The sequence below is a fragment of the Prosopis cineraria genome, unplaced genomic scaffold (assembly GCF_029017545.1).
Source record: "Prosopis cineraria cultivar Desert tree isolate PC_DT_omini unplaced genomic scaffold, ASM2901754v1 PC12, whole genome shotgun sequence".
Lineage (NCBI taxonomy): Eukaryota > Viridiplantae > Streptophyta > Magnoliopsida > Fabales > Fabaceae > Prosopis > Prosopis cineraria.
Genome location: NW_026555343.1, coordinates 31,547,027 through 31,560,694, shown reverse-complemented (window position 1 = coordinate 31,560,694; position 13,668 = coordinate 31,547,027). Strand labels below are relative to the sequence as shown.

At 35.0% G+C, this 13,668-nt stretch overlaps 1 protein-coding gene across 1 annotated transcript; it reads left to right on the top strand.

Annotated features, from left to right (window-relative positions):
* Positions 1–6,940: 6,940 nt before the first annotated feature.
* On the top strand, positions 6,941–13,233 carry LOC129288851 (dnaJ protein ERDJ2A-like). The gene is made up of 11 exons (XM_054925648.1): positions 6,941–7,199; positions 7,863–8,090; positions 8,210–8,305; positions 8,471–8,591; positions 8,707–8,813; positions 8,932–9,149; positions 9,273–9,450; positions 9,540–9,659; positions 10,540–10,626; positions 11,308–11,418; positions 12,064–13,233. The coding sequence occupies exons 2-11, from the start codon at positions 7,905–7,907 to the stop codon at positions 12,889–12,891; spliced, it is 2,052 nt and encodes a 683-aa protein (XP_054781623.1). The 5' UTR covers positions 6,941–7,199; positions 7,863–7,904; the 3' UTR covers positions 12,892–13,233.
* The last annotated feature ends 435 nt before the right edge of the window (positions 13,234–13,668 follow it).

Genomic DNA, 13,668 nt, shown 5'->3' with positions numbered 1-13,668 from the left:
TCCCTGTGATCCAACAACAAATCCCAAAAAGATAACAGAGTCCATGCAAAAGAAACACTTTTGAAAATTAGCATATAACTTATATTCCCTCAAGATGTCAAACACATTTTTAAGATGATTCATATGATCAGTCAAAGATTTACTATAAATCAAAATATCATCAAAGTAAACCACAACAAACTTGCCTATAAACTTTCTAAAAACATGATTCATTAATGCCATAAAAGTGCTAGGAGCATTAGTCAAACCAAAAGGCATAACTAACCATTCGTATAATCCAAATTTAGTTTTAAAGGCAGTTTTCCATTCATCACCCTCTTTCATACGAATTTGATGATAACCACTTCTAAGATCAATTTTAGAAAAGATAGAAGCACCATGTAATTCATCAAGCATATCATCAAGTCTAGGGATAGGGTAACGATACTTTACAGTGATTTTGTTGATTGCTCTACAATCAACACACATCCTCCAAGATCCGTCTTTTTTTGGCACCAAGATAACAGGGACAGCACAAGGGCTAAGGCTCTCACGCACAAAGCCTTTCATCATCAATTCTCTACTTGGCGCTGGATCTCCTTAGTCTCTTCAGGGTTAGCCCTATAAGCAGGCTTGTTTGGAATAGCAGCTCCAGGCAAGAAATCTATCCTATGCTCAATTCCTCTTAAGGGAGGAAGTCCATCAGGAATTTCATCAGGGAATAGATCTCTATAATCCTGCAACAAAGAGACAACACTAGAAGGCAAAGTGGGGTCAAAAGTGTTAGTAGAAAAATAAATATTCTTGAGAATTACAATAAGGGCTTGCTCACTCATCAAAGCCTCTTGAATCTTACTTTTCCCACACAATAATATTTTTTTCACTATTTTCCTTCACTCCCACCATTCTATTTTTTTCTTTTCTCACCTTCTCACCACTCTTTTTCCTCTCTTTTGATTGATTTTCAAGTAAAGTAATACTCTTTTCTTTTCTCTCTCACTCATGCCACAATCAAGGAGATCTCTCCTTTGCTTGTAATCTTGAGTAATCTTTAGTTGATCTTCATAGGCTTGGATGGGCCTAAGAGGATTTAATACAACAGTCTTGCCTTTAAAAGGCACCTTGTAACAATTTCTAAAACCATCATGAGTAGCCTTACTATCAAACTGCCAAGGCCTACCTAATAACAAGTGTCCAGCAAGCATAGGGGCTACATCACATAATACATCACAAGTATAAACTCCAACAGAGAAAGTAATCAACACTTGCTTAGAAACCCTAATTTCAGCAGAATCATTCAACCATTGCAATTTGTAGGGCTTAGGGTGTGGAATTAAAGGTAAAGATAATTTATCTACAAGTAAAGTGCTAGCGACGTTAGTGCAACTACCACCATCAATTACCATGCTACACACTTTCTCTTTGATGAAGCATCTAGTGTGAAAAATATGCTCGCGTTGCTCATGTTCATCATCCTCCTTTGGTTGAATATTGAGAGCTCTTCTTGCCACCAAGATAGAGTCAACTACACCATTGCATTCAAGCTCATCATTTGATTCATGGGAGGTAGAATCATCATCAACATTATCAGCATCATCTTTATCACTTTCATGCACACTATCATAGCCACCATCATCTCTCAAGATCATAACCCTTTTATTGCTACAATCTCTCGCCATGTGGCCCACACCATGACATTTGAAACACTTAATAGGAGAAGTGTTAGATGAATAAGAAGAAGGTTTAGGGTTAGAAGTTTTACCCTCATACTTGGTCTTTATTTCTTCCTTGGCTTGGGATGTATCTTTGGCTTTGGAATCCTTCCATTTGGAAGTTGTCTTGGAGTCTTTCCAAGAGGACTTGGAACGTTTGTTCTTATTTCTCTGCTCAACTTTATAGCCTTGTGTATGAGCTCTTCCTTGTCCACAAAAGTGTACAAGTCAAGCTTATCTCTCAACTCTGGCCTCAAGCCATCCATAATTCTTGACATTGCTTCACGTTCATTTTCTTGAATGTTTGCACGAAACTTCAAGATATTCAACTCGTGCACATACTCCTCCACTGTCATAGATCCTTGAGAAAACATTCTCAATTTTCTATTCAGCTCTGTATAGTAGTAGCTGGGGACATAAGCCTTTCTCAAGTACCTTTTAAGCTTCTCCCACGTTTTAATGGGCTTTTTCCCAAGTTGGCTTCTTTTGTACTGTAAATCTTGCCACCAATAAACAGCATAGTCAGTGAAATTCAAAGAAGCAGTTTTTACCTTCCTTGACTCAGACAAATCAAGAGTCATGAAGATTTGGTCCATCTTCATTTCCCAATCAAGGTATTTTTCTGGATTGTTGCTACCCTTGAATGAAGGATACTTTACTTTTTGGTTCGGTCTTTGAGGATTTCTTTCCCTTAGGAGAAGGGGGTTCTTCATACTCCTCATCATCACTGGGGATCTTATGCTTCTTTCCTTTAGAAGAGGAAGTCTCCGGCTCATCTTTATCCTCTTTATGGAACCTATGATCAAGTTCCAAGCGAAACTGCTGCAACTGTGTTTTGATAAGTTCTAAAACAGAGTTCATATCAATACTAGGGATTCATCCTTGTTACTCATGTTCACAGAAGCACTAGAAACCATATAAGATAAAAATAGGTCCTCACACACACAAACTCACGTGTTTACTCTCAAGATAAAGTCACTCGTGTTTCACAAAAAAAAAAAGTAATGGCTTTTTTTTTTTAATGATGAAAAACACACTTGCCTTTTACCACTCACTAAGCTTGTGGATAGAATCCAATGGTGAAACCCACAAATCAAGAAACTAAGGAACAATCAAGTGAATATCTTCTAAATTAAGAAACTAGAAAACAAGCACAAGGTGAAAAGAGGATTTTTTTTTTTTTGCAATTTTGAAACAAATAGGAAAGCAAAATTTTCAAATAAAATTAAGCTTGTTAAAGGAAAAACCACACGTGACAACAAAAATAAGAAAGAAAGAAATAAAAGTCAAAGAGTCAAATACTCAAAGACAAAAATAAAAAAACTAAATAAAATAAAGAGTAGCACAAATAGCAAATAAGAGAGTAGAGAATTTGAAAAGTGCTACCAAAATTAAAAATAAGAAAGTGATCAACGTATAAGACTTTCTTATCACCCAAGTTGACTTTTCTCTTTAGGCAACCTTTGGTGACTTGGAGTTCAAGAATAGCCTTTTTTTACAGTCATAACTCACAGCAATATATTTTTTTTGTAAATTTTTTTTTGAATTTTCGGATTTTTTTTCTCAACACACTAACACTTTTTTTTTTGCCTTTTTTTTGCACGAATTTCTAGGTATTTTTTTTCTCTTTTTTTTTGAGAAGGCTAATAAAATGAAAACTCACATAAGATAAAAAGTCACAAAGATGAAGAAGAGAAAAACCAAAAGATAGAAGTAGATGGGGTAGATAAGAGATGATCACAAAAAGAAATAACTCAAGATGAAAAAGAAGAAGGAAGGACAAGAATTTAAACCAAAACTAGCAACCAAAGCTCTGATGCCAATCTGATAGGGACGCGGAAGCAGAATCGTGCTAGTTTAGGGACAGAACCCTGAAACAACAAAAACACAAGAACAAAAAGAAAGGGACGAAATTTATGACGAAAATAAAGAAAGGTATGAAGTAAACAATAGGATAATGATCAAGGAGAAGATCCTCTAGAGCACCTGCCTCTAGGAACCTCAACCTTCGAAGACACCACAAGAGTTGATCACGTCTGTTTCTCACACGGGATACCACCACAAAGCACTAAGGCTCACAAGAGTTATAAACTCTAAAATGAATAATTTCATTCAACTTCTGTGTTGTTTACAATAGGGAGCATGCCTAATTTATATAGGCTCATAGAAAAATATTTCCTAAATTAAAACCCTAATTTCCTAATACTAAAAGGAGAAATAATATAAAATAATGATAAAATATTCAGCCACATAATTTAGGAGATGTGATCCTAAAATTATGGGATTACAAAATTTAGAAATTAATATTATAATTAATTCTAACCTTTGACTAGACTCAAAATAGAAAATCAAATCAAAGGACCATTAAAATAGGAAATAATTTAGGAGACAATCAAGGGATCATAAAGGATTTAAAATCACGCCACCCTTGACTTCTTTACTAGGGTTTCATGCCTCCTTGCTTGCAAGAGGCTCAACTTGTAGTCTTCCTTGCATTGGGCTAAGGTCTGCATCTCTTGGGCTTGACTCTTCATGAGTTTGGATCTTAAATACATTATACACGTATAGATGCTCTCCTTTGGGCTTGAGAGAGTGCCCCAATGCTCTCCAAGCTCTTAAACTTCTTGCACAAGACTGAACAAGGCTTGCTTCATGGCTTTGGTTCGGGCTCTTGTCATTGGACCTCCAATATGTTGTAATGGGTCTTTAGGTACGTTGGATTGGAAGTATTGGGCTCCTTCTATGTCACCATGCTCATGATTACCATCTCAGGTTTCGTTGCCATTAATGCTATGTCACCCGTGCCATGGGGTCCATCACATACCTACGAACTAAATTTCAACATGATCCAACGGTTAACAAATCTAAAAATGCCAATTTACCAGAACTACCATGTGGATATGCGAAAATAAATTTAAGGTGGATCTAAACTTGTGACAAAAGATAACAACATTGTGAAGGAAGACTTACACTCTTCAAAAACTGACTTATCATGGAAAAAATATTATATGGCTTTGGTATCATAAAAGCTATTAGAGACGAGAGAGATAAATTAAAGAAGGATTGAAAAATATCATGTCAATTACTATTGTGATGAGTATGATATATACAAAGAGGAAGAGATAACTTAATAAAAACTATTTACAACAATATCTTATCAAATAATATCTCTCAAATAATGACAAATAATAAATAGTAATATATATTTAGAATATTCTAAATAACACATCTGAGGCTTGATGCCAAAGCTACCTACGAAAATTTACTGGCACATAAGGTGGTTCATAGCTAGATCTACCTTGTCAAGGCTTAAAGCAACAAACTTTCCTTTCTTAGCCATTGATAATGACAAGCAAGAGGGTTTGTCCCAAAATCAAAGCATACAATTGTGGCGATGCGAACACAAATCCCATTATTAATTGAAAGCAGAATTAGTTGATGATGGTATATGGAGCGAGAGGGCTAGAGAACAACTTTAAAGAGACTAACATTAGTAGTGGTCCTACAAGCTCATATTTAAAGAGGAGGAGGAAAGACGAAGGAGTAAGTAAAGGAAGATATGTTGTTAGTGATTTGAAAGTTACTGGATAATGCTTGAATCTAAAGAGGAGAGGGGAGAGGATTTGGAGAGCACATTTTGGACAATTTGAAGCTTCAAATTTATGCCATGAAGAATCTCATTTCAAAAAACTTACAAAGCTTTCTAAGCAATTAAATTAGTGGTAAGATCATTTTTAGCGATTTTTCCAAAAATATATCAAATAGTAATTTACCTGTAAAGAAAAATAAGAAAAGCAATAAACTTATCACACAACCTAATCAAACAAAGAAAACATACACAAACAATTTACAATTTTACTAGATCCAAGCCACACACCATCATACATTTACAATGGGTTATACACTGAGAAAAAGCATTAAAGTATAATATGACCTTTTTCTCATAAACTACACTAGGGGAGCAAGGGATTTAATTCTTTTCTACTACATCCCTACCCCAATTCTATACTATTTAAATTAAATTTTAAAATACATGTTAATTTGTATTTAAAAAGTCATTAAATTTAATTTGACAATTCAAATTTATCGAGTCACTTTCAGATTATAGGTTTGTTCTATTGAAGTGATTTTAAATATGATAATATAAACAAAAATAAAAATAAAGGGATAGAGAGTATGTCCTCTAAATTATTTTAAAATTTTATTTTCACGCATCCAACTACTAATAGTAAATTCATTTTTAATTAGACAAAAACGAACTATTCAAGAAAAATTGTTCAAAAATAATTTAAACACTCATGTTAGCCAAAAGTTTAATAGATATATTTTAAAAATTTTTATAAAATTAATTTTAGTGCCCAGGTTAACTTTAAAAGATATACTTATTTTGTTAAAAAAATATAAGGTATTTTTAATTGAATCTTATCTCCCAATAAAATAGTTACTTGTCTTTAAACTAATCCTATTTTTTTATATCTATCCTTATTTAATAGGTTATTTCATCCTAAAAAATATAAGGTGATTTATTTGATAGAGACATTTGAAAAAAAAGCAATAATTATACATTAAAAGATTTAAAATGCCTTATATTTTTAAACATTCAACTCTTTAAAAAATACTTTATATTTTTAAATAGAGAAAGTATTAGGATCCATTTGTTTAAGATTAAAAATAACTAATTTTTAGGTAGTTTGGAGAGTTTATAAAAAGAGATTTATTTTGTAAAAATTTTACAAAATAACATATATTATTTTATATTTGATTACAATAATAAAAAATAATTATTATTTAATTATTTTTAAATTTTATGATATCTTCCTTGATTTTTGTTTTATAAAAATAATTTATTATTATATTATTTTAAAATTTTATGATATCTTTGCATGTCTCGTCTCTCTAAAACACTCTTTCTCATTTATCGCATTAAGTTATTTTTAAAAGCTATTCAAAATAACTTTTTAAAATAATTAAAAATATATTTTTTTCATATTCTGATTATTTGTAAAAGTTTAAACAAACATAATAAAAATTTATAAAATAATTTTTTAAAAACTAAGTAATTTTTTCATTGGGTCCTTAATTTATAAAGTCGCTTAAGCAAATTTTTGTAAACTCACGTAAAGGGAGAGGAGGGGTGGGATTTAGAGGTTACGGGTTCGAACCCTTGTAATATATATCAAAGCACATGTCTTTATATCAGAGATTCGTGCCCGGGTCAAAAAATAAATAAAAATAAAAAATCAGAGATTCGTGCAGCTATCACGATATTTGGATCAAAAAACAGGGATGGGGATTTCGATGGAAAAGAGTGAAAGATGAAATAGGGATCTGCTCCCAGTCGTCAATCAGTCGAGCACTCGAGTTCATACCTTCCCCTTCATCTTCTCCGCGGCGCCCAAACTCAGCTAAGTCTCGGTCGGTGGCTTGTCGCTTAGGTCTCCTTCAGACTTTCCGCTAGTGCTCACCGTCGATCGCTTGTCCTCGTCCAGTCGTCCTGCTCGTGCTCAGGTTGGTCCTTCTCGGTCTCCATTTGTTCTCGATTATAAACCTGCTACTGATATTATTTCACAAGTCTGCTTGAGAAGTACCTCTGGGGCGTCTTAATCATGGATCTCCTTTTCGGGTTTCATTGATTTATTTGAACTTTTTTTTTTTGGTTGAATTTTATGTTCTAAAAGTGACTATGGGGTTCAGATTGTGTTGTACTTGCCTGTTCTTGGTGTATTTTTATGAAATTTTCTCGAAGGTTAACAAGGTCATGACCTTCGTTGCTTCTGAATCTACCCTTTTCTTCTAGCACAAATCAATGAAATTCCACGGTTGACTTTCTGAACCGTATGATAGAGAGGATTGGTGGTGACATTTTGATTTAAATTTGATGATTTTCTATTCTGTTTTACGATATTTTTGATATGTTCACATGGAAGCTGTTTTTCATTTCCCTTGAGGAACACAGATTAAACATCCACCCGTTACCGCCGCATTGAGAAAATGAGTACAATTCAAGGTCTTCCAATTCCTATTGCTACCGTGTAGAGGCGCATGATGATTCTAGTCCTCGTATTTCTTTATGTTATTATCCTGCTCTAAATGTCAAAGCATTTGATCTTTCAAGCGGATGATAAAAGTCAAATTTAAAACATAACCTTCTAACAAGAGTATTCGTTGTAGGCCTAATAACTTTATACGAGTTGTTGAGCTCAGAAGGTCAAAATGGCGGCATCAGAGGAGAATAGTGCACTGTTCCCAATATTCATATTGACAATAATGGCCCTTCCCATAGTGCCATATACAATTACAAAGTTATGCCGTGCTGCTACTAAGAAATCAAAAAGTATCCACTGTCAGTGTTCTGAGTGCTCACGGTCAGGGAAATACAGAAAATCAATATTTAAGAGGGTGAGATCACTGTCAAAATGTATCTTATACTTTAAGATTACATTATTTCTTGTGGTTTCAATAGTAATCTCGACATTTATCCATCTTACTTCTTTTTTCTTTTCCCTTTATTTGTGCAGATTTCAAATGTCTCAACTTGTAGTAACCTGACATTACTACTGCTCTGGGTGGTCATGATTGTTCTGGTTTATTACATAAAAAGTATAAGTCGAGAGGTAAACAGTTAATATCTGAGATGAATTAGGCCACATTCTGGTCTGTTGCATGATACAATATTAATGGTTATTACTTTTGGCTTATAACATTTTAGAAATTGATTGAGTGTTCAAATGTTGCACGCCCTGAAATTTCTCCCTTTTGTTTTGTTTTGTTCTGTGCAGATTCAAGTTTTTGATCCATTTAGTATTCTTGGATTAGAGCCTGGAGCGCTGGAGTCTGAAATAAAGAAAAAGTATAGGAGGCTCTCTATTCAGTATCACCCAGATAAAAATCCAGATCCAGGTTGAAGGTGTTTCAGTTTTATAATATATGCTTCTTATTTTAGGCTTTAATGTTAGATAATGTGCTTTCTGTAACTATTACTGCTGATATTTGTACTGTACTCCTTTTATTTCAGAGGCCCACAAGTACTTTGTAGAGTACATTGCCAAGGCTTATCAAGCTTTGACAGATCCCATAGCACGTGAAAATTATGAAAAATATGGCCACCCTGATGGTAGACAGGTAATGAAACCAGATGTTAGGGGTGAAATGTTTAGCGTTCTGCATTGTTTGTTTCCTTGGTGGAATATAATTATCTTGTAACCGTGCCCTGGAAATATGGGTGATAATTTTGTTGCAGGGATTTCAAATGGGTATTGCTCTCCCTCAGTTCCTTCTAAATATAGATGGGGCATCTGGTGGAATACTTCTACTTTGGATTGTTGGTGTTTGCATCCTCTTGCCTTTAGTTATTGCTGTTATATACCTCTCTAGATCATCAAAATATACGGGAAACTATGTAATGCATCAGACAATGACCAACTACTATTATCTTATGAAGCCTTCTTTGGCTCCAAGGTACATTGATGATTTATCTTTGTTCTAGCTGATTTTTATTTGATCCCTTGAATCTTTGTTCTTTCTATGGTGATTGAATTTAAATTTAAAATTTAAAATTCTTGTGGCTTCTATATTATACAGCAAAGTCATGGATGTCTTCATAAAGGCTGCTGAATATATGGAAATTCCAGTTCGTAGGACTGACGATGAACCACTTCAGAAGCTTTTTATGTTGGTAAGGAGTGAGTTGAATCTCGACCTAAAGAACATTAAGCAAGAGCAGGCTAAGTTTTGGAAGCAGCATCCTGCACTGGTTAAGGTATTACTTTATATGGAAGCCAACCAGTTAAAGCATCCTGTTCTAATTCCTTGTGTGCTCACAACTATGCCATTTTTTTTCTTTTGCAGACAGAGCTGTTGATTCAAGCTCAGTTGACTCGTGAATTTGCAACTTTGTCTCCATCATTGCAAGGTGATTTCAGGCGAATTTTAGAAATGGCGCCTCGCCTTCTTGAAGAGTTAATGAAGGTAACTTTGCTATTTTAGTGTTTGAGCTAGAGATCTCTTGCTTTATTTACCATGTTTTTCACTTTAAATCTATGCTTCTATCATTAATCATTATCCAATAGCTTTGTGACTAAAGAATTGTGGAAACATTAAATCCTTATTTCTTACATGGTGAAACAAGATCTTCTACTTACACATACTTGTGTCCGGTGTCCAAGGGAGGTTTCTTTTATATCTTAGTTAAGTCAAAGGCACATGTCAAACTTGAGCGCTTATGCCTTGTTTAAAATGGAAAATATGAGTCGACCTGTCTTACACACCATAGAGCATATAACACCTGGCTTTTCCTACAGACTAGATGGGGACTTTAGCACGTTTCCTGTGTGTAAATTCAGGAAGAATATACAGTCATGGAAAAAAGTTAAATTTTACATGAACCACATTGTAATTAATAAATGAGCTGGTCCAAGTGGATTTCCTGGATGCTCGATGTTGATGTTAACAAATTCAAGTTAACTTGCAGCTAATATTTGATATATTTTTTACCTGTGTTATATCCATCTTATTTGGGTGGTAACTAAGTTTATGAGCTGAATGTTTTCTGATGCTGATTCTGATAGATTGATGCTGAATTGCAAATACAAAGATTTTAGAGAACTAAGACAACAGAATCTTAGATATTTACAATATAAGATAATGCCTCTAATAAAAGGTGGAGTGATTCATATCATATGTGTAAGTTGTCTGATTTGTGTTAGACATCAGTGTAAAGTTTTCCTTGCCTGTGGCCATTCTCATATGAGAGATGTGGTGGCATGTTGCTGTTATTTTATTCATACTTGTGAGCTTGTGATCTTTCCATCTAACACTAAATTCATCTATGTTCTACTTTCTGTAAAAGATGGCAGTTATACCACGAAATGCTCAGGGGCATGGATGGCTGAGGCCTGCAATTGGTGTTGTTGAGCTTTCTCAGAGTATTATTCAGGTGATAAATCTAAGTTCAAGCTAAGGATAATTACTAAAATGCTAGCATATTTTTTCTGCTAGCCTGACACAGATTAGTCTCACTGGCGCTCATTGTGTGGGTTATTCTTATATATATCTATTGTTCTCTGGATGTAACTTTTCAATCTCTATTGCATGCTGACAAGCTTATTGCCTCTTCTAAACAATCTGCCCACATCGTCATATTTTATTATTCCCTGTTGGTGATATCATTTCTTGAGTTCCTGGTGGATTTTCATCTATTGAATTTCTTAGAGGCTGGAATGTTGTTCCCTTGAGAATGTGTGAACTTCTCTGTTATCTATGATCATGGATCTTGGATTACTGAACTCAGTTTTGGACTCTCTTATGCTGATGCCTATTGCTGTAATGACCTCTCTTCAAAGAGAAGGCAATGAAAAGCTTTCTAGTTTTTCTTGAGAAAAGCTTGTGCAGTATTGATATGTCCTTAGTTGTGGATGGCGTAGTGGCTTAAACTTTTGATGCATGGGATAAAATAAAATTGTGCTCGTTCTTGTTCTTATTTAAGCTTTTATTTGTTTTACTTGTTTGATGTATCATTTCAATGTAGATATCCCCAATTATTCTTTTTCTTCTCCTTTGTATATTAAAAAAGCCATTGAAATAAATAGTTCTTCTTGCCTTGTGATCTCTTATGCAGGCTGTTCCCCTCAGCGCAAGAAAGGCTACTGGTGGATTTCCTGAAGGCATGGCACCATTTCTGCAACTGCCACATATCAGTGAGACTATTATTAAGAAGGTAGCCCGCAAGGTTAGTCAAAATAATCCGCATGCCTTTTCAGCCAAATGCAATTGCCAACTATCATTATTTGTACTTGATGACTTTCAAAATTCTGCCAATTTTCCTGAGTGGAAAATGGTAATTATTTTCATGGGTTTGTCTAGCTCTTACCAATACTGGACAGGGTTTTAGTTGTTGAGTAGAGTGATCAATCTTATGAAATTACGGTAATATGTGCCTCCCTTGCACAAAAAAGAAAGAAAGAAGGGAGAGTGACATTGAAGGCCCTAAAAAAGGAAATTAGTACAATAAGGGTCTATCAGTTTTGCATTGGATATTGTTCTATGAAAACACGGACATGTTATTGATAGCTCTTATTAGTTAAGGTTCAGCTTTTCACACCAACATGTCCGTGTTTTCATAGCACAATATCCGATGCAAAACTCTAATAATTTCCCTTTTTAGGGCCTTCAATGTTATTCTCCCAAGAAAGAAAGATGGACTAACAAAACCGTCTTTTGTTCTGGAAAAATGGCATGTAACTTCATTAAATTTCCAATTCTACCCGGATGCATTAAGTAGAATTATTGTTGAAGAGTAACACTATTGAACATGTTGAATTTCGCATTTGTCCCTGATAATCTTTTCCTAAACCTTTTCCTTTCTGACCGGCAGAAGGTGAGGACATTTCAGGATCTTCGAGACATGAACTCACAGGAGCGAGCTGACCTGCTTATCCAGTCAGCTGGGTTATCTTCTGATGAAGTACAAGACATTGAGGTCGTGCTGGATATGATGCCATATTTAACTATTGAGGTGACTTGTGAGACTGAAGGCGAAGAGGGCATACAAGAGGGTGACATTGTTACAATCCATGCGTGGGTAAATATTAAACGGGGTAATGGTCTCGTTGGTGCTCTCCCACATACCCCTTACTACCCATTCCACAGGGAGGAAAACTTCTGGTTTTTGCTTGCAGATTCTGTTTCAAATAATGTTTGGTTTTCACAGAGGGTCAGTTTTATGGATGAAGCTGCAGCTATTACTGCCGCATCCAAGGCAATTGAGGAATCATTGGAGGGTTCAGGAGCAAACGTGAAGGAAACTAGTAGGGCGGTTTCTGAAGCTATTGAGAAGGTGAAGGGAGGGTCTAGATTAGTAATGGGCAAGTTCCAGGCTCCATCTGAGGGTAACTATAGTTTAACTTGTTATTGTTTGTGCGACTCTTGGTTGGGTTGTGATAGAAAGACAAATATAAAGCTCAAAATTTTGAAGCGAACACGGGCCGGCACCAGGGGTGTGGCTTTAGTGGATGAAGGGCCCACTGTGGAGGATGGAGTTGAGGAGGACGAGGAGGACCAGGATGGAGAATATGATGATTATGAGAGTGAGTACAGTGAAGATGAAGATGATCAAGACTCAAAAAATAAGCATGGAACTGCAAATGGCACTGCCTATAAACACGGTCAAAGGGCAGATAACTCAGATTCCGATGAAGAATGAGAAGTTGGGTTTATGCTGTTGATGCAACTGTATGCAGTCTCTCTGGCTCCTGATTGTTAGAGGAGCAATCAACACAGTAATAATCTCTCTATACTGCCTTTTTTAGTTTCTCCCAGTTAGCAAGTTTTGATACCTTGATTTCTGTTGTCTTCCTGGTCCAACTCCTTTTTAGTTTGCGTCCTCGATTACCTTTTGCCCCCTGAAATCTGAATAGGACAATATTTTATTTCTTTCATGTAAAATTAATGTACCTATTTTACCCCAAAATGACATGTCTATTTATTTGGACTCCATCTTTTATTTTAAAAAACATGAAATGCTAATGATTTATATTTCATTCCATTCTGTTTAATTGTGTCTCAGATATTATTATTGTTGTCGTGGGGCTTTAAAAAGCATGATTTGATTCCCCCCCCCCCCCCCTTCCAATCTGAAATGAAATTTCGCAATAAACATTTATGATGGCATGCGATTTCAGTGGAAATAGGTTATTTTCTCATGACAAGATAGCGGAACAGATAATTGTTATTATAAAGAAATAAAACCATTTCTTTATAAAACCATTTTGGTGTTAGTGGTGTGCACACAAGTCCAGATGAAACGGTAAGAGTGGTTGATTTACAGGTACTCCATGTATGGCAATGGACATTTTCCCACATTTTACAGCTACTCCATCAATATAAAAGTTGTTTAATGCTGAACCTAATATTTCTTTTGATTGGATAGTGTTCACATATTTGTGAGTGATTTTTATTGGAGAAAATTAATCATTTGATC

Excerpts from the sequence above, each read along its gene's own strand:
- LOC129288851 (XM_054925648.1), top strand. The coding sequence starts at position 7,905 with ATGGCGGCATCAGAGGAGAATAGTGCACTGTTCCCAATATTCATATTG. Across the intron at positions 8,091-8,209 it reads GAAAATCAATATTTAAGAGG|ATTTCAAATGTCTCAACTTG; the intron begins GTGAGATCACTG and ends TTATTTGTGCAG. Across the intron at positions 9,660-10,539 it reads TTCTTGAAGAGTTAATGAAG|ATGGCAGTTATACCACGAAA; the intron begins GTAACTTTGCTA and ends TTTCTGTAAAAG.